The sequence below is a fragment of the Triticum aestivum genome, chromosome 7D (genome assembly GCF_018294505.1).
Source record: "Triticum aestivum cultivar Chinese Spring chromosome 7D, IWGSC CS RefSeq v2.1, whole genome shotgun sequence".
In the NCBI taxonomy this organism is placed as follows: Eukaryota; Viridiplantae; Streptophyta; class Magnoliopsida; order Poales; family Poaceae; genus Triticum; species Triticum aestivum.
The window spans coordinates 459,025,919-459,044,776 of NC_057814.1; the positions used below are offsets into that span (position 1 = coordinate 459,025,919).

Genomic DNA, 18,858 nt, shown 5'->3' on the forward strand with positions numbered 1-18,858 from the left:
TTTACACAATTCCACTAACTTCATGGATGGCAAAATACACCATTAACTCCGCAAACATTTGTACTCCTGAAATAAAATATTAGCCTTTTGCTGTGCCCTAATGCATTTAGCAATGAACAAGTTTCAATGATTTTAAATAAAATCGGGAAAATCATCATTAACGGCTTGCGCGGCCAATTTAACCAGACACTGCCGCGGCACCCATCCCGTATTAATACAAAAAACCCAGGTGGATTATGACATGATGTTGCCAAAACTGGAAGCACACTAACAACCCCGATTACTTTTAAGCGCGCCGTGCCATGGGCGTCGTGTTTTAATCGCGTGTCCTAATGGCACCCCCTGCCGTAGAAAAGTCTATGCATGTGTGCATGCAGCATACAGGCCGAAGGGGACCGAGAAATCCAAGAGAACCGGTGGCTGACAAATCCGACCAAACCCACCATGTTGCACTGCTGCTACAGTACCTGGAGCAATCCTCTCCCGAGGAGCGATTGGCATTATTGAAGCTGACCAACCCACAACTGGAATCCGGTTGTGCGGCGTTCGCTCGCAACTCGTGTCCAGCACACCAGCTTCTGCTCAGGGATGCCTAGCCACGTGCCAATCTTTCCCCTTTCTACCCCTGGCTGCATCGCGCGCCGTCGATACAAATTAGGAAACGTGCGTTGGAAGTCATCGCACCCCGTGGGAACGCGCGAACGATAGCTCACTGTGACTGGGCCCAAACAACTCTGAGCCGTGGTACAGCAACTCGTGCCTCCACTGCCGAAGCCCTCTCCTACCTTATCTACTGCATCCGAACAGAGTTGCTCTGCTCCAGTCCACTTGCTGTTCCTTCTTCCCCAAGCGCTCCTAAGAGCTCCTCGGTCTTTCCTCTGCGCTCCTCTTTCCTCCGCCGAGACTGAGATCGACTCCGCGCTGACATCCGATTCGGAAAACTGCACCCTCGTGCGGGCGAAGAGGTAGCTGGCTGCCTTTCCATTGTTCTCATCTATGTCTTGCACACTTTTCACTGTTGCATGCTCATCCAAAATCTGCATCTGAGCTACCTTCTCATCCGATCTGTGGCTCCATGTTTTAATGCAGCGCTTAGCTCGTCCACCGTGCGCACATACCATGGCTCCCCTCGAGGAAGCGAACAACTTCGAAGCAGATCCAGATGGGGCGGCTGAAGACGTCGAGCTGGCGCCGAGGAGGAAGGGTAGCGGCCCTCACAAACCAACCGGGTTGGAAGGATCCGATCCCAACGACATTCCGTCGGTACGATGCGGCTTCACTGCTTCTTACCTGAGCTCCCTGTCGCCGATGCTTTACCCTCAGGTGACAAAAACCGGGTTGGGATCCCTGTTGACAGTCCGCAGTGCCTGTGGTGAGGATAATAAAATGTACTGGACTCTCCTCATGTGCGTCGACACGGAAAAAAGAGCCCTCAAGTTTCCAGATGGGGAGTTTAGGGTCCTAGATGACCCAACAATAGAGTATATTACGGGGATTAAGTCAGGGTCTACAACCATCCTCGTAGGTGTAGAGAACCTGGATTTTAGATCAGAACGACAGGCCGTGCGGAAGCTGCTGGGTTTAGATAGTTCACTTAGGGGGGAAATCAAGGTTTCCGAGGTTTTTTCGGTGGTTAGAGGCATAGATCCGCGTTCCGAAGATAAAAAAAGACTTGGATCCAGCCAACGTGGGCTACACACGGCTGGTATGTGCCACGATGGTTGCACCTCAGGCCAACTCTACGTATGTCCCAGATGAAATACTACATTGCGTCACAAATCCAGATATTATCGGATCATTCAACTGGGGGAAGTACATAGTTGACAACATCATGCTAAACGCAAAACGTGTGCAGCATCACCACAAGGACAAAATAGGTGTCTGCCTCATGGGAGGATTCCAACTCGTGCTTCAGGTATGGAATCGCTCTACGTGCGTGCATGGCTAATGCAAAAAGCGTTTGTCCTTTTTCATCCTTGTCTATGATTGCCAAAAAGCTGATGCTCTGTTTCTTGTCCTCATTCTTTCAGGCGTTCTTCGCTGAGTGGATGGATTTTCAAACTAGCATGACGCCAAATGTTTGGCCGCGTATATCTGCATACTCAACGGAAATCCTAAGAGAAATATTTATTCTCGCAAGGGATCCAAAACACAGATTCAAGGTGACACTTTTTGCTCTCTTTTTTCACGAGTTTGTTTCATTGCCATGCAAATTATACATGACTACAATTATAATTGTTAACAAAATATGCAGACAAAAGCTGAAGGGGCACTGTCAGAGACTAGATGGTATATACATCCGATCCTACTACAGGCGAGCATGATTTCAATGCACACTGTCCAGGCTACTGCTAATCAGTTCATCAGCTCTGTGGTCTGCAATCAGATCAGAAAAACCGCAATTCATTTCGCTAGAAATCACACACCTCCAGGGCAAATCCTGTCAGCACAACACCAAGAACGTTGCAGCAGCATTGTTAACCATATTTCCAGCGACCTATCTTCAGTCGCCTCTGCCATGTACAAAGAGTTCATGAACCGACTTGCTGCTGCAGAAAAAGCTCGCCTTAACACACATGCTATGCATCTAAACCCCAGCCCTCTGGATTGCACAGCTACAGCACTAGTAGTTACCCAGGGTACGTATGTTCTCATACCAAACTAATCTGCACTTTATCATGTACGCCTCTTCTTCTGACGCCAAACCTTGAATTTTCGTAGGTGTACCAGGACGACAAGATGTGCCATCACCGAGTCTTCCTCAAGAACAAGCCTTAGCAGAAGCACGCAGAGGGGAGCGATCCTTCACTGGGAATGTTGCCCATCTTTCTAGTCCAACATTCATAACCCGTACGTCTTGTCTTGCTCCTGTTGGTGAAAGTCGGCTATCCTATGTACAATCTCTAACTTATATATTGGTTTCCTAATACAGCCTTGCAGACACAGCACCCTATGGAGTCTCCACATGCAAATGCATGCGCTGAAACACTTCTTCAGCTGGCCGGTAAAGTCTCAATACCTTATGAAAAATTTATCCACCGTTTCTGTTTCTCTCCAACAAGAAAGGTGCATCAATCAAGACAATTAGACTAAATCTCGTTCCATCAACAAATCACACAGAAAACTATCTTGAGAGGACTCCTGAAGCTCGTCTACCTGAACCACGTATTGTTGGAGCATCACAGAATCTTATCATAAGAGACGCCTCCTGCCTCCTTGCACCCCGTGCTCTTCGTTTTAATGACATCTCTGTAAAAAAGATTCAGCCATGAGACATAAGTAAAACAACATTGTAAATGCAAAACATACATTCCATGATCTTCAGTGCAAAAAAAGGTTTTCAAAACTACCTGATCGTTCTGCTCACATCTCTAATCTCTGTGCTTCTGCAGGTGTGCTCTTATCACCACATTGCCCAGAACCACCTTACCATCTGCGGAGACGGAAATATGTGACGGAAGTCGCAAAAAAACCAGCATGGCCAGTAAAACGTCAAAGGTCAGGCGCTGAAAATATAACAGGGTATAAGAAATACAAAATGTCTACTGCTGTCCAACCACCTCACAGTGAGGGACCTAAAACAGCGAGATCAGCCCCTGATCCAACTACGCAGACTAGTAATAATCGCCAAACTGCTCGTCACAGACATCTTTCAGGTTAGCCAAGCTTATATCGTTGCATGCTTTCCTGTTGTCATATTCTAAGTTTCATCATCATTAACTCTAGCTCTTACTCTGTTCTGAACCAGGTCCTTCAAGGATTACTAAATACAAAGATCGTGTAGTTGCATACAAGCGTCGAGAACGCTCACAGAGTGCCATTTGTGCTATACTTGATCAGCAGCTTGCAGGTTGACTTTCCTTCTAGTGAAAGTACTCTGAGCAGCTTTGTTTAATTGCTGCAACTATACTGCAACTGTAAACTCAGATTAACCGAGCTTGAACTAACAAAAAATGCAGGCACCCCATCAATTCCATCCATCGCTGCAGTGACCACAAGACCATCATGCCAACAAATTCCTGCAAATTCTCCATCACTGACCCTAGCCATGCAAGATGCAGCAACGACACAAACGCCCATGGCTTCAGGTGCATCATCACCTTGACTATTTACAATGCACTTCTCGAAAGTGATACACTATCTAATTTTCATCTTCATGCTCATTTACCATGTATTGACTTTGCATCCGATGCCATGGCAGGAAATCCACCACTTTGGGATTCAAGTCCAGCAACAGCTATGTGCAATTCAAGTCACCATGATGACCTGCTTGCAGAAGGTAACACTTTAAACCCATCTATGATCTGCCAAATAAAAATAAATCCATTGTACCAACAGCAACAAAACTAACTGGCTTCCTTAGCAGTTGCCGGCTGTGCAAGTTTCTGTGCTACCACTGGTTCCAACTACTGGAGATGGTGCTACCGTTCAAGCAGAAAATGTTCATACACTGATCCACAACAGAGGTACTTCCCTCACCGTCAATGCGCAATACTGATTGATGAAAGCATAATTTCTTGATTGCCTCATCCAGTGCAATGATTTAATGCTTCGGTAATATTGTGACTCACTTCCATACAACTCCAACCGATGCAGATGTTGATGGGCATACGGGTCCACAGAATACAAATAATGGCAATGTTGTGTCTGCCTCTGCTACTGATGAAATCCCTGCCAAAGGTACAGCCAGCTTCTAATGCTTCATCATAGCTTATAACCTTTCTGTTCCTTTCCATTTGTGGTGATCAGCCAAATTGGTCGAAGATATGACTCATCTTTCTAAACTCTACTCACTACTCAGCAGATACCACGCGGGCGAGCTTCCCAAACAGCACACCTCTCCCAGCAAATGCAGCTGACACTACTGGGATGCAAAAAGAATACCCAGATGAAGGTACCATTCTCCTGTCTTTACACCTTTGTGCAAAACATCATCAGGACTGCAGAGAAAAAATAAACAAATTTCCAGTTGCAGATCGCAGAAGCACATCTCCTTCTCCAAACACAGACTCACATGAAAATATATGCGCTCATCCTACAAATACATCTCTGACTCCGTACCTGATCAGCGATGGTAAGTTCAATCAAACTCACATCCAGTTGGCTACGATAACTTCATCTGCAACAACCAACATACCTCTAACAACAGAAACCTGCTGACTTCTAATTCAGATGGTCCTAGCAACTGCCAAGCGACCGGCGATGACCTGCCCATTTCAGCAACACCAAAGATCGAGCCAGACGTTGAGGTTGCAAGATTTCTGAGGATAATAGCAGACCAGCCCTCTTACTTCAATGTCTATGACTCCTACCAGAATATGGAAAATACAAAAGATACTGATCGTGAGAGGTCATGCACTGCTCCTTATTATATCACAATTGTCTTTTCATTCAAACTAGTTCCCTATCTTGAGCAACATATATCAAAATTTACCAACTGCATCATAAATTTATTAATGCCTATATTCGTTGTCACAGCTTGTGGCACCAAAAAACTATACTATATACCTGACCAAAACGTTTCCATGCTATCAACAGGAAATGGATTTCGTTGAAAACCCCCTTATGCCTGGATATGACGGGCCATGCTATCTACCGGAGTTATGGAGCAGGAAAAATAATGAAGAACAATGGCATGAAAGTAGTTGTTCATGTTCTAACCACAAAGAACAACAAATTGTACCCAAACAGAAAACCTCGCTGGAGAAGCATAATTGGCCCATGTTTTGCGGTTAGTCTCATAAAACACTTTTCATAAAATAAAAAAGCTTTCACTCTTGCTAAAATGACTTACTTCTGCTGCTGCTTGCAGGAGGAATTCGCCAACAACCCGGAGAATCCCAACATAGACAGATTCTTCTCAATGTTCGATGCAACCAAACTCCCCTACAAACTGGAAGAAACAAAAAAGGTAAGCACCAGCAAAATCCACACACTCGTAACTATGAAGAAAGGAGCAAGCACATGATGAGGAGGGCTTCAAGTTAAACGCCCAATAACAAGAACTAACATCTCCCTTATTGTTTTACAGTTCATGATAGTACTCGTTGTCGACGGGGGCTGGTGCGTTTATGAGGTTGACATAAATGAGAGAACACTGCATGTCATGGATCCAATGATGGCCTCATCTAGGAGGGATGATGTGGAGAGGAAACACAGGGAGAACGCTGGATTTATGCTCCACTGCCTTTGCAAGTGCCTCCGTGAATGGTATCCTAATTGGCATTTCACAACTTATCCATGGACTTACAAATACAACAGTGGCATTCACCACCGCAACTCCGACAGGTCAAGCCATATCCCATAAAACCCTGAACTAAACTCCTGGATGCCTATTTATTTAGATTATTGCCCTAACTTTCGCCAAAAACAATTCAGAGCCGATAGCGGGTTCTACGTCATACACTACATTCGGGAGTTCGATGGAGTTATGTTGCACACGGCTCCTACAGATGTATGCTGCCACTCATTGTCAAACTGCTTCTGAACTTGAGTTACCTATTGAGTCAAACTGCTTCTGAACTTGAGTTACCTATTGAGCATAACTAACCATACTATGCTTCTCAGGACCTGATTAAACATCTGCGCAAGGAGATGGCGTATGAAGCACTGAGACTGAATGGCAACAGGGGTGACTTCCCGAACAACCTCTATGCTCGGATCCTAGAGTAAAAGTTGATCCAAGACAGGTAGATGTGAGCCATCGAGCATTTCATCAACCTATCTATTTCACCTCATCAAGTATCGAACCTATGGTTCAGGTAGCAGATAATAGTGTCACCACAACTATTTCTGCTTATGTATCCAACTTTGGTTTACAAGACTTCTATCTGTAATATGTGCCAAGACTATGGCTGCTAAGCTTAATTAGCTCCTCTTTCATTCCAAAGACTTATGTCTGTAATATGGGCCAAGACTACGACTGTTACTATGCTCATTTGGCCCTATCAGCATCTAATGAACTAGTATGCTTATCTTACATATGTTGCCCACGGTAAAAAGTTTGCTCGTCTACACTTCAAGTATGTTGGTATGTTTTTTTCATTAAAAATAGTAGAACAACTTTCGGCAACATGTAAAAGCACGTTATCATACTTGCACCCACCTCGTGCACGACGGCTGGCAAACGCCCCGCATGTCAGATATCTTCAAGCTGTGGGTGCCGCCAAAAAATACAAAGATCCAATCCAAGATTGCCTCTTTCTCAAGGAATTGCAAATTTCAAGATAATTTTTCCTACAAAACATGGATGCGTGTGTGTGAACAAATCTATAAAATTCAAAGTATATCGAAGCAGATGTGCCACATTCAGAATAAACACTTCTTTCCACAACACACTCGAGATGATGTAAAAAGATAATTCCATTAAAAACTTCTAAAAAAATAACTGAAAAAAATTGTTAATAACTTGGACTGCCTTTCCTATAAACCACACTACGTATGAAGCAAACAACATTCACATGCTGGCATCGCAAACGTAATAGTAAGTATCTCTGACTAAGGCCCAGTTGTTTTGCCAGAATCCCAGATTCTACCAGAATCCGACCCCCTACCCAGCTTCTGCCAGAATCTTTGAGCCCTGTTTGTTTTACAATCCTATCTAGTTAGGTTCTAATTAGACAAGATTGAAAACAAATGGGGCTCAAAGATTCTGGGAGAAGCTGGGTAAAGGTCGGATTCTGGGAGAATCCCCAGATTCTGGCAAAACAAATGGGCCTAAACCTACTTGGAAAGAATTATATACGGCTCGATTATTTTCTCTCTAGAAAGTGCACCAAACACATTCCAACCATTTACTAGTTCATAAAAAAAACCAAAATACACTTGTGCGAAAATAAATGATTTATATTTCCCCAAGAGCGAAATACATATGAAGCAAAAAACTTGACAAGCCAACATAAACCATAAAAAAAAGACTGCCATCAGTCTGCAACATATGCTACTACAAAAAAAAATTCGTCGCTGACCTACTTTTGACATTGGAAGTTGTAACCGCACATCTTAAAAAAATTGGATAGCAATCCTAATTACGCATCACTTGTAAACAAAATCTTAACTACAAATCTTTTAAAATGCATTTCTTCACGCCCATCCAGTACTCACTCGACATTCGCACTTACACATAAAATAAAACTCCCCTATGCCGACATCCTGAAACGATATGAAAAAATTCTCGTTCGTCTCTAGATATGTAAATCACTCATTCCGAAGATTCCTTTGTATGACAGAAAATGTACTACAATCTAGTTACGAAAAAACTTAAAATCATATCAGTTCAACCACAAATAACACAAGATCCATACATAACATACGTCCACATACTTAAAAAGGTTGCCACGTCATCAACAATCCTAATTTAGAAAACTACATGCTTCCATGCAAGAGTCATGCAACACATCACACATATCATCCTTCGTCCTCAAATCCTAAGTCCACACAAGACACAATCAAACAGATGAGATCATTCCTCATCTTCTTCAAGAGCAGCCCGTAAGACATGATCAGCAACAAAATTCCCTTGCTCATCCTGCAGACGAAATACCTCGAAAACAGTTGTTTGTCGGAAAGTATCCAAATTCCTCTGCACATTTTCATCAAAACCATGCATATAACAAATATCTACACTGACAAAACAAATAAACTGCAACAAAGATTACAACATAGTGTTCTAATGGGAAATGCACTTACCTTCGTCAGTGGCCACGTCATCTTTTCCCCATCATAGTGCCTAATTGCATGCAACATGCACATTCCAGACTCATCCCTGAATTGAGACATGCAAACAAAAAACACCCCCACAACTTACATCCATCCTTCAAGTCAAAAATAAGGAGAAATGTGCTTCCATGTTTACCTTGTGAAAACCTCACGTGTTATCTTTGGGGACTTGCGCTTCCATCTATCTGATGTACAATGCCATCTTGCAAAGAACTCATTGAGACAACTGAACAATGCTTCATGTATCTGAGACACAGCCTCCTGGTGCGTCGCATGCCGCTTTTCTGCTCCCACAGGCTGAGCACACAACGGATCAAGAATTTGAATCTCCTTCCTGATCATGTCCCACATATATGCTGCCCATCCATGATCAAGAATGACTGGGGTATAGAACTGCAGGCAACACACCCTACGTAAGACTTGGATGCATGCAAAACTGCCACCTATTAGGCAAAACATGACCAGGTAATTACCGTCTGGCATGCAGTTATGTCATGGTGCGCATGTGCAATTTGCAACTGCACCGCCTTGATATGTGCAACCTTTTCCCCGGCAAGAGCATGTGTCTGTTTGGCCAAAAAAAACAAAATACTAACCAAGAAGTGCTGACCGAAACAAAAAGCATCTATGTGCAAAACAAATACTGACCGAGAAATCCGGTTCAAGAACTTCCCTCCACAAAAGATACTTGGACACAGCTTGGGCTTCGACATCAAGCTGATTAAACCTCCTTAGTGCAAGCACAGCTACCTCGTGCTCAAGTGGATGAGCCCCGAAAAATTGCTGCTTCACACATGCGGCATTTACACGTAGCATCCGCGGGAATTTGTGCTCAAACCAGAGACTGAATACAACATACAAAAATTAGCCACCTTATTCTCCTGTGCAACACTGATATGAGAAACCGTGAAAAAAACTATTCTTACCTGTCGAGGTCAGAATCATTGTCCCTGGAAATCCACGTGCTGAACTTGTTCACCAAAGAGATTGGCGGAGGCTGTGGTAGACACCCACTTAGCCATGGGCTGCGTGTAAAACTTGCAGACATCGCATACTTCCTTTTGGGCAACGTCGCTTCCATATTCCCAAAATAGACTACATTCGGCTCTTCTTCAGCAGTGTCATACAGACTACAAACCGTATCAACAATTACCTGCGCATAAAGTCCAATTATATCTAGTGTTGGGTTCCTTTCTTCCATGACTTGGTTGTCAACCACTGGATTATCATACACAGGTGCCGCGTCTAGGTGCTCTGGTGAGCCCATCTTCAGATCTGTCGCAAGCATGACACCCCCATGTGAGCAAATGTCAGACCCAACTTCAAAACAGGACAAACTACACATAGCATTATGTACATACAGACGCACACAGAAAATAACATGCTCTGCTCACCTCCCGCTTCTTCAGTACTAAGGATGGCAATTTTACCCATGGGTACGGGTACCCGCGGGTACCGTACCCGCATGGGCAGGGTATGGGCACACTTTTATACCCATGGGTAGTACCCATACCCTACCCGTTAAGTCATGGGTAGGGTACGGGTACAACCTTCTACCCGTGGGTATACCCATACCCTGCCCGTATGTGAACTAATTTAAGTTTTCATCAATTAATCATTAATTTGTCACGTGACTCGTCTACTCCTATTGAATTATGAGTATGTTGTGATTTCTAAATTTTGATAGTGGCCATTTACTCATCTTCCAGTTACTGAGCTGAGATAATTGATTTCTTTGTCAAATGTGCTATGAATGAGTGTAAAATTGTGAACAACTTATGTACTATTTGTTCTACCCACTAGGTACCCAATGGGTACGGTACCCGTCGGGTATGGGTATGGGTAAAAATTCATACCCGCGGGTACGGGTATGGGTAGAATTTTGTACCCACCTACTATACGGGTATGGATATGGTATTGCTCTACCCTGCCCAGACCCTACCCATTGCCATCCTTATTCAGTACCAACCCGTATCTTCTTTCTAACTTTTTGTTGACAACCATCCTTGCTTCCACTACCACCTACAACACCAAAATTGAATTACCATATATCCAATCTAGTGTGAGCTCCATGATATTAACACAGCTACAGTACCTTCCTCATCAGACATCTCGAGACGACGAGCAACCGTCCATAACGCCTTCTGCTCTATACCCTGCGCATCTGCACCATCCAAAAGGCAAAACAACGCAAATGGTGACACTACCTCATCATAAAAACGAGCAGCGTGCGCCCTGGTAATTTTCAACAAGCTTGAATCAAATTCATTAAAAAAAGTATACCTTCGGATGACTTGTCGGACCAATTCAAAGAAATACACTTTGACCTGCCGCGCTTCTCACAACATCTGCATCGATCCCGAACAAGTGATACAATTCTATCAGCAAAACTAAGCATGTCGGCCTGCATCCTATTCCGCAGCAACGACATGCTCAGCGTGCACTTTGCATTCTGTTGTTTCAGCATCAGGCTCAGCTCCTCGAGAACCTGAAAATTGCACGCTGCTTCAGAAACATAGCAAGCATACACTCATCCACTCAGCAGTCCTCCACACAAAGATCATCAATAAAATAGAAAGGCCACAGCAACAACCACCACCCCACCACACCCCCCAACCCCCCAAACCCCCCTCCCAACCATCATATCGGCAACTCTCCACACAAAACAAAACATACCGGATCACCGTGGCAAGTCCGTCGAAGATGATTTGCAAAATCCCTCGGACCAAGAGAATGATACGCCGACCTCGCATCACCTAGTGAGTCTGCTCGTGTCGTTGTTGCAGGTACAACCAATTCCGGAGTCCGCTGTTTCATCCTGACAGACACCTCAACATTTGGGTATCTCCCTGAGGCTGACGTTACATCGGCATCAATGAAGCCTTGGCTCCTCACATCCGACCGCGTATAGCAAACTTGGTCCGCCGGGCGCAACTGCTTAGAAAAAAAGGTGAAAAATAAAGAAAACCATGAGTCAAATAGTCACGGCTTTTCCAGGAATAACTTCCCCTGAGTGAATCTTGGCCCATAAAAATAAAAACCGTACCCCTGCAGGGACATAAGACTGAGTGTTTTCTGTTCAAATCGTTGCACGCGCGGGAATACAGTGTGTGGCATGTTGAACAACCCAAGCTCAATGTTATCGAGCAAGAATATCTGTCCAAAACGAAAATTGCAAAAAAATTCACTAACAAACATTACCACCTAAAAAAATATCAAGGCAATATGTAATGACTATAAACACCTTGCACATCTGGAAGAAGAAGTGGCAGGCAAACAGATGGACCGTGGCTGCTTTGCTTTGATAATCACTCTGCACCTTCGATACAGCTGCCAGAAGCTTCTGGATACCATACTCACACCAATTGAATTGTGCAATCAACTCCGGGTTAGCTAGAGCACCCCAGAAATCAATTGTCATCGAGTCATACTTCGTGCACGGTGCTATCAGGTAACCCATCACAAAAATTATAAATGCAATCTGAAAGCAATCCTTCTCCATCTTACTAGAGTCCTCAGAAAGCTCTCTGTTTATAAAGCTTTCAACCGCTTTCAAATTCTGAGCAACTGAACCATCCATACCAATTGTACGCTTTATGAACTGGATTGCCGGAGCAGCAATTTGTGCATCCCTGCCACTCACGTCTCGGTTCCCACACGGGATGTCGAATACCTTGTGGAAATCTTCGACTGTGAAAGCAATCTTCTTGTCATCATCTATTTCAATTACACGACACCGAGCATTTACCTTCCTCATGACCCAAACACTCATTTTCAGATCCATCCTTGTAATCATCGGCAACTTCAGGATTCCACCAAATCCAATCTCAGATACGAGCCATCTCTTGTATTCATCAAATTTGCTAACTGCATCTACAACACGCTTGACTGACTGACGAGATGTAATGACCGGCTGATCTTCTGGCAAAACACGTAGATCCCCCGCCTCCGGCAAGCTCTCTTCCATCTCCTCCTCACACTCCATGCCATCAGACAAACCCTCTTTCTCCTCTTCTTCGTCCATCTACAACAGTGCATAGGCAGTGGATGCTCACCAGATCTCGCTACTAAAAGATATGGAAAACTGTATCCAAACATACTTGGTTCTCCTAAATGAGAAAACTTACCATCGAATACAGCCACGACGACGCGCGTAGCCCTGCACCTAAGAAGCTTCAAAACTTCCACCACCGCCGGCGACAGCAGCTGCCTGATGGCCACCAGATCTGGTCACCTTGTTTTCAACTGCAGCTCCTCCTCTGAAGACCGCAAATAGAAAACCATTCACAGAGGTAGGTGAGCCACACAAAAGTAGGGCTGGGACGCGGATAAGAGGCCAGTGGACCCATGGGCCGGCCCACGAGATGACCGGCCATGGGATAGAAGACAAACTCAGTTGCAGTACGCTAGGGCCGACACCTTTCAGACATGCGCAGCCTCTACAAGACAGCCCGCTTCGCTTCTTCACCATACACAAAGGCTCCGAGAAAATGCCCACATCTGCACTTTCTCGCACATAAACCAATCAACATAAGCTTAACCTATAAGCAAGATAATACTTGATAAATGTTTTGCTGGAGTTAAACATGATACCATTTCGTAATATTTGGATGACGCTAGTACACCATAAGCAGTACACCTCCAAAAGTACACCGTCACTGTGCGCTTCATGGGTACAGCATCGCTCGGTGCTCACCAACACACTTTGACCACCTAACACATGTACTTAGTAGCTTAATTTACATAGCACTTAGCACTAATGCCAGCGAGTCTCTCTCGCATCTTCACCACGACACCTAGTTCAGCACGCGCAAGACAACATCCGCAACCAGCAGCATCAGAATGGCCACGCCAATCACTAGATTTGCTACCGACGCCACCAGATTTATGGATGCAGCATCGGCGACGATGCCACCCTGACGACCGGCGACTGGAGCCGCCGCCAGCATGTATCCTGCCACCGTACTTGCCAAGGATGCAGCCTGCGACACCTCCGGCGCTCCGTTCTGCTGCACGTGATGAACCTGCGCCGCCTGCACAGCTTGAGCTCCAGCCGCCTGCCCGCCCTGCATCTGACCAGCACCGATTTGCCCCCACTGGATGTGCTGTGGCAAGATGGGCCGCGTAGGCTTCCTCCCATCTGTAAAAATCGCATCCACCCCCCGATGGCTGCCAGAGATTCACGAGAAAAAACATACGTTCGTGAGAACCTAAGCAAGAAGAAACATCGGAAAAAAAAACTGCGAAAACCAAATCCAATAGACTGAACTTACGTTGTGATTCCGGCACTTGTAGAATCGCAGGCCGGCGTTCTGCCCGCGCCGCGCCTACGTAGGTGACCACGTTCCTGCCACAGTCCGGGCAAGGCACGATCTGCAAAACAGCTGGATCAGCACCTGGATCTGCCATCTATCCGACCTAACTGTTCTCTTTGCTGCAATTTGTGGCGAACTAAAAGAAACACTGTGGCGGCGGATCGGCTAGGGTTCCTCCTTCTCTCGATTTGGGGATAGAATGTGGGACAAACAAACAAGTACCCGTGACATAGGTTAGAATCATAAGGTGGGCTGGGTTAAGTACATCGGTTGGGCCGGAGATGGGCCGCCCATCGCGACCACTTCCCGTGGTACGGTACATACATGTACAGAACAGGAAACAAACGACCCGTCACGAAATCACCGTCAACAGCATTCTAACGTCGGACCCAACACCGTCTACCACTCCGTCCCGTGACCGTCACGTACACACATTAACTCGCCTTACCAACAGACGGTCCCACCACGAAAACCACGCATCTCAGGGGAAACGAACGCCTCCAGATACCGATAGCGCGCGAGCTCGTCCGCGTCGATCATTTTTCGTATTCCTCCCTGTTATATCTCAACTGTTCTGTGGATTTCTTTCTCTGCTTCCGTTTACGTTGATTACGTGGTTGGTTCTTCGTGTAGCGATAATGGTCCGCAGTGGCCGACCCAGCCTCCTCGGCGTCATGCGGTTGTCATTGGCCTTCAGGTCGTTGGCACGTGCCTATGGCGCTGCTCCAGGTGCGAGATAGGAAGGTCGCGGGGGGAGCAGTCGCTGCTGATGGCGTTGTCGTCGTCCGAGAGGACCATCCTCGAGCGCCTCCCGTCGAAGGATCTAGCGTTCCTGCTCGGCGTCGGTTCTCCTGCGAGCACCTTGCCAGTGGTAATCGGCGGGTGGAACGACGAGGCACACCTCCGGGAGCTCCAGCGGGAGAGCATGTCCCCATTGGATACGTATCGACGGTTTTCCTAGCGGCGCTTTGGTCCGCTCGCTCCTTACCCCTGTCTCGAGTCTTGGCTCTCAACTACAAGGCGGCGACCACGGCGGGCTTGCCCGAGTTGGCATTCAACTGATGCGTGCGAGATGTGGTCACCGTCCGCTTCTACTCCCCGGTTGTCCGCCCTGTCCAAGCGACCTCTCTTACTCCAGTCATCTACCCGGTGGGAGCACCATGCGACCAGCACGCGCGACGGTTCAGCCCTAGGCAGGCGGATGTGTACGACCTCAGGCAGCCTCATCGCTGCCTCAGTTCGTCGGATGTGTGCGACATCATGGGCGTCCATCGCATCATCTCCCGCCCCGCTTGCGTACATCTCGTGGGCATAGGCGCCGGAGCAGTGGCTTCACTACATCGACACCATTACTACCCCAGCATGTAAGCGTCTTCTCCTCCTCCTCCTTCGGCAGTGGTTGCGTCTTCTCATGCTCGACGATCCTCGCAAGAACTGAGTTGTGCCACTCACGGTCACCTGTGATGTTTGCTGAATGTTGTGATGTCCTCTTAATCTCAGGCACTGGCGGTAGCCATTCCGGCGGTGACCATGGCGCGGGTACCACACACATCCTCAGATCCAATCCCATCTCCTCCTTCTCTCATGCCTCCCTTCAATCTCGGACTACCGTGAAACAGAGCCAACGTCGCCCGCTCTTTTGTCTACAAAGCTCAACTCACTGGACATGATGCGATACTACTCTCCGTGCTCTGTTATTGAGGCATTCGGCATTGCAAAAACAGTTGAAAATAATAATTCAAGGTACTGAACCTAAACGTGATGCATCCTCCTTTACTTCTTGGATGGCTATTAATTCAGTTACGCAACTTCAGTGTGTTTATTATCTTCACAAGACTTGCTTTACATCTTAACTTTCTTGATTCTGTAGTTATTTTGGCAAATTTGTTGAGATTCAGTTTGACTAGAATGGGAAGATTCCAGGAGATGCCACAAGGACTTATCTTCTGGGAAGGTCACGTGTTCGTCAACTATCTGACCCAGAAAGGAAGTATCACTGCTTTTACATGATATGTGTTGCACCACCAGAAGTAAGATGAAGTCATGAAGATCCTGTTATATATGGTCTTCTTCTCAAAAAAATTGGAACCACATTATTTGTGAACTACCACATTTTGTTCGCAAATGCTGTACAAGAATAGTCTACAATACTCACTAAGTCTGAAACATATCCTATTCCGCATTGTAAAAAACTAAAGATATTGCAAAAACCTCGGGGCATTCACACATTCTAAATATACTAAACCTAGGTAGGATCCTTCTAAACCTAGCTAGGATTTATTTTTTTGAGTTTTCTCACAGCCAAAATCGGACCAAAGGGATGCTGCCTAAGGATGGCAATGGGTAGGGTATGGGCAGGGTAGAGCAATACCATATCCATACCCGTATAGTAGGTGGGTACAAAATTCTACCCATACCCGTACCCGCGGGTATGAAATTTTACCCATACCCATTGGGTACCTAGCGGGTAGAACAAATAGTACATAAGTTGTTCACAATTTTACACTCATTCATAGCACATTTGACAAAGAAATCAATTATCTCAGCTCAGTAACTGGAAGATGAGTAAATGGCCACTATCAAAATTTAGAAATCACAACATACTCATAATTCAATAGGAGTAGACGAGTCACGTAAATTAATGATTAATTGATGAAAACTTAAATTAGTTCACATACGGGCAGGGTATGGGTATACCCACGGATAGAAGGTTGTACCCGTACCCTACCCATGACTTAACGGGTAGGGTATGGGTACTACCATGGGTATAAAAGTGTGATCATACCCTGCCCATGCGGGTACAGGTACCCGCGGGTAAATTTGCCATTCTTAATGCTGCCACGATAAATAGTGGGCAATATGACCGGGTGCACTCCAGGGTGGACCTAACTATTTCCCATCGGATTTGAGACATTCCCTCTGCCTGCACATGGGCTGCATGGTTGCAATCTGATTTGATTGCGTCTATTTTGGTTGTTTCCTGTTTGGACTGACCAATGCATGGCATTGGTCATGTGTTTTATCTGTATGTGACCTGAATTAGTTCCTTTCTTTGAGTTCAAAATAGCCAAAATTGAATGTGGAGTTTGTCTAAGTTCCGAAAACTATGTTGCTTTTAATATCGAATTAATATGGTCACTGAATTATGTTCAGGTTCATGAACTGCAATATTAATTTCTCCCAAATAGTCTGATTATTTTCCTTTTAACATTCATGCTACGTGACTACCTTTGTTACAAATTAGCTACAAATAGCTAAGTTGCCATTTAGATATTTTAAACATGTACTGCGACCATTGTTCTGGCAATATTTCAACTGTCAATATTCTAATGTCTGCTATTGTAGTCACTCTATTCTACTGTTACTTTGCTATCATACTTGAAGTTAGTTGCAACTTTATGGAAGTGAATATAGTAGCATATAATTCTCAGGTGATGCAGTCTCCACTTCACAGCATATGCGAATGCACCAACTTCTTTGAAAAATTTCTACAGGTTTTCCTCCCTGTAACATAACATAGTCATACAGGCAGGTGCAAGAGATCACTCTGAATCAACTAGCGTCGAAATGGAGCGAGCAGCCCACTGAGAGCTCGCAGGGAAGAGGGGGATGGGGGACAAAGGAGACACTGCTATCTGAATTTTTCAGATAGTAATGTTTATGTTTGAATACATGAAAAAATTATCAAATATCAGTTGTCGGCCTTCATGGCAGTACTGAACAAATTAATTAAAATGCCGCCGTTGCTTGGCAATTTGCTTCGTGGAAACAAATGCTAGAGGATATGTAAGCATTGGCATGAGTATGCCATACATTTCACTATTAGGACTAACAAAGGCCGTTTCACCTAAGAGGACCCATGTGTTGGTACTTAGTTTTGATGTCTACTTTTGTTTGCTTGCCATTACAAAGCCAATTAAGATATATCTTTTTCATATAATTTTTAATATGTCCAGATGTTTATTCCTCACATTGCTATTTATATTTATAAATGTTGAAAAAATGCTTATAGGAGTATTAGTTCTGCCATAATTCATTCCTAGTAAGCATTGATGTTTGGAAATTCATTTATATTTGGGAAGGAAGGAGATAGCTCTGGCTATACGTTGATGTATTTGTTTCTGGAAAAAAAATGCATCGACTCCGCAACATAATAAACCGAAGTTTGTGAATCACGTATACACATCTTCCACTACAGATTATGATGGATTCATAATAAAAAAGGCGACTCGGAAGTACCGACTCAATATGTTGCGACTCCTTCGATTTGTCTGAGCTCGAAACGCCGTTTTCACCCGATGAGATTTGGGAGGCCATTAAGAAACTTCCCTCTGGCAAGGCACCGGGTCCCGATGGGTTCACCGCCGAATTCCTTTGCTCCTGCTGGGATGTCCTCAAGCACGATCTCTGTGCCGTCTTCGACAAGCTATACGCCCTGAACGGACGTGCATTCCAGAGGCTAAACGAGGCTCTCATTACCTTGATCCCCAAGAAACCAGATGCGGCTTCCCTGACCGACTACCGGCCCATTAGCCTCATTCACCTTGTCGCCAAGCTCTTCGCCAAGGTTCTTTCTCTCAGACTGGCTCCTCGGCTGGGCGAGATGGTTTCGTCCAATCAGAGCGCCTTCATCGCGGGAAGGAGTGTGCATGATAACTTCATCCTAGTCCAGCAAACGGCGAGGCAGCTACACAGGCTCCGGCTCCCTCGTGTCCTTCTCAAGCTGGACATCGCTCGCGCCTTTGATTCGGTCTCCTGGCCCTTCCTTCTTCAGGTTCTGGAACACCTGGGCTTTGGTCCTCGTTGGAGAGAGTGGATCTCCATC

The 18,858-nt window shown here is 45.3% G+C and overlaps 3 protein-coding genes across 16 annotated transcripts; 2 read left to right on the forward strand and 1 right to left on the reverse strand.

The window, feature by feature from the left end:
* The first annotated feature begins 826 nt into the window (after positions 1 to 826).
* LOC123167302 (uncharacterized) lies at positions 827 to 3,006 on the forward strand. Of its 2 annotated transcripts, none has more exons than XR_006483889.1 (4): positions 827 to 965; positions 1,090 to 1,915; positions 2,031 to 2,850; positions 2,933 to 3,006. XR_006483889.1 is itself a non-coding variant. In XM_044585151.1 (4 exons), the coding sequence occupies exons 2-4, from the start codon at positions 1,718 to 1,720 to the stop codon at positions 2,663 to 2,665; spliced, it is 741 nt and encodes a 246-aa protein (XP_044441086.1). In that variant the 5' UTR covers positions 827 to 965; positions 1,090 to 1,717; the 3' UTR covers positions 2,666 to 2,893. The 2 variants fall into 2 exon arrangements, 1 of the variants encoding a protein (XP_044441086.1); XM_044585151.1 differs by lacking the exon at positions 2,933 to 3,006 and having other exon boundaries at positions 2,031 to 2,162; positions 2,255 to 2,893.
* On the reverse strand, positions 2,157 to 14,264 carry LOC123167300 (uncharacterized). Of its 13 annotated transcripts, XM_044585145.1 has the most exons (18): positions 13,992 to 14,264; positions 13,312 to 13,887; positions 12,846 to 13,218; positions 11,963 to 12,742; positions 11,395 to 11,652; positions 11,002 to 11,206; positions 10,814 to 10,882; positions 9,645 to 9,993; positions 9,367 to 9,562; positions 9,192 to 9,284; positions 8,855 to 9,111; positions 8,689 to 8,764; positions 7,106 to 8,581; positions 5,795 to 5,893; positions 5,138 to 5,308; positions 3,351 to 3,433; positions 3,157 to 3,249; positions 2,157 to 3,044 (listed from the first exon to the last, which is right to left on the reverse strand). In XM_044585145.1, the coding sequence occupies exons 3-13, from the start codon at positions 12,846 to 12,848 to the stop codon at positions 8,462 to 8,464; spliced, it is 2,406 nt and encodes an 801-aa protein (XP_044441080.1). In that variant the 5' UTR covers positions 12,849 to 13,218; positions 13,312 to 13,887; positions 13,992 to 14,264; the 3' UTR covers positions 2,157 to 3,044; positions 3,157 to 3,249; positions 3,351 to 3,433; positions 5,138 to 5,308; positions 5,795 to 5,893; positions 7,106 to 8,461. The 13 variants fall into 13 exon arrangements, with proteins under 13 accessions (XP_044441080.1, XP_044441082.1, XP_044441081.1 ...); XM_044585147.1 differs by lacking the exon at positions 5,138 to 5,308 and having other exon boundaries at positions 2,157 to 3,249; positions 7,106 to 7,236; positions 8,543 to 8,581; XM_044585146.1 differs by having other exon boundaries at positions 2,157 to 3,249; positions 3,351 to 5,308; positions 7,106 to 7,236; positions 8,543 to 8,581.
* Positions 3,269 to 6,981, forward strand: LOC123171168 (uncharacterized). The gene is made up of 13 exons (XM_044588789.1): positions 3,269 to 3,279; positions 3,393 to 3,498; positions 4,202 to 4,279; positions 4,367 to 4,466; positions 4,597 to 4,680; positions 4,805 to 4,894; positions 4,970 to 5,074; positions 5,173 to 5,350; positions 5,539 to 5,731; positions 5,813 to 5,911; positions 6,032 to 6,288; positions 6,379 to 6,454; positions 6,568 to 6,981. Exons 1-13 carry the CDS (start codon positions 3,269 to 3,271, stop codon positions 6,670 to 6,672), a joined length of 1,482 nt encoding a protein of 493 aa, XP_044444724.1. The 3' UTR covers positions 6,673 to 6,981.
* Positions 14,265 to 18,858: the final 4,594 nt, after the last annotated feature.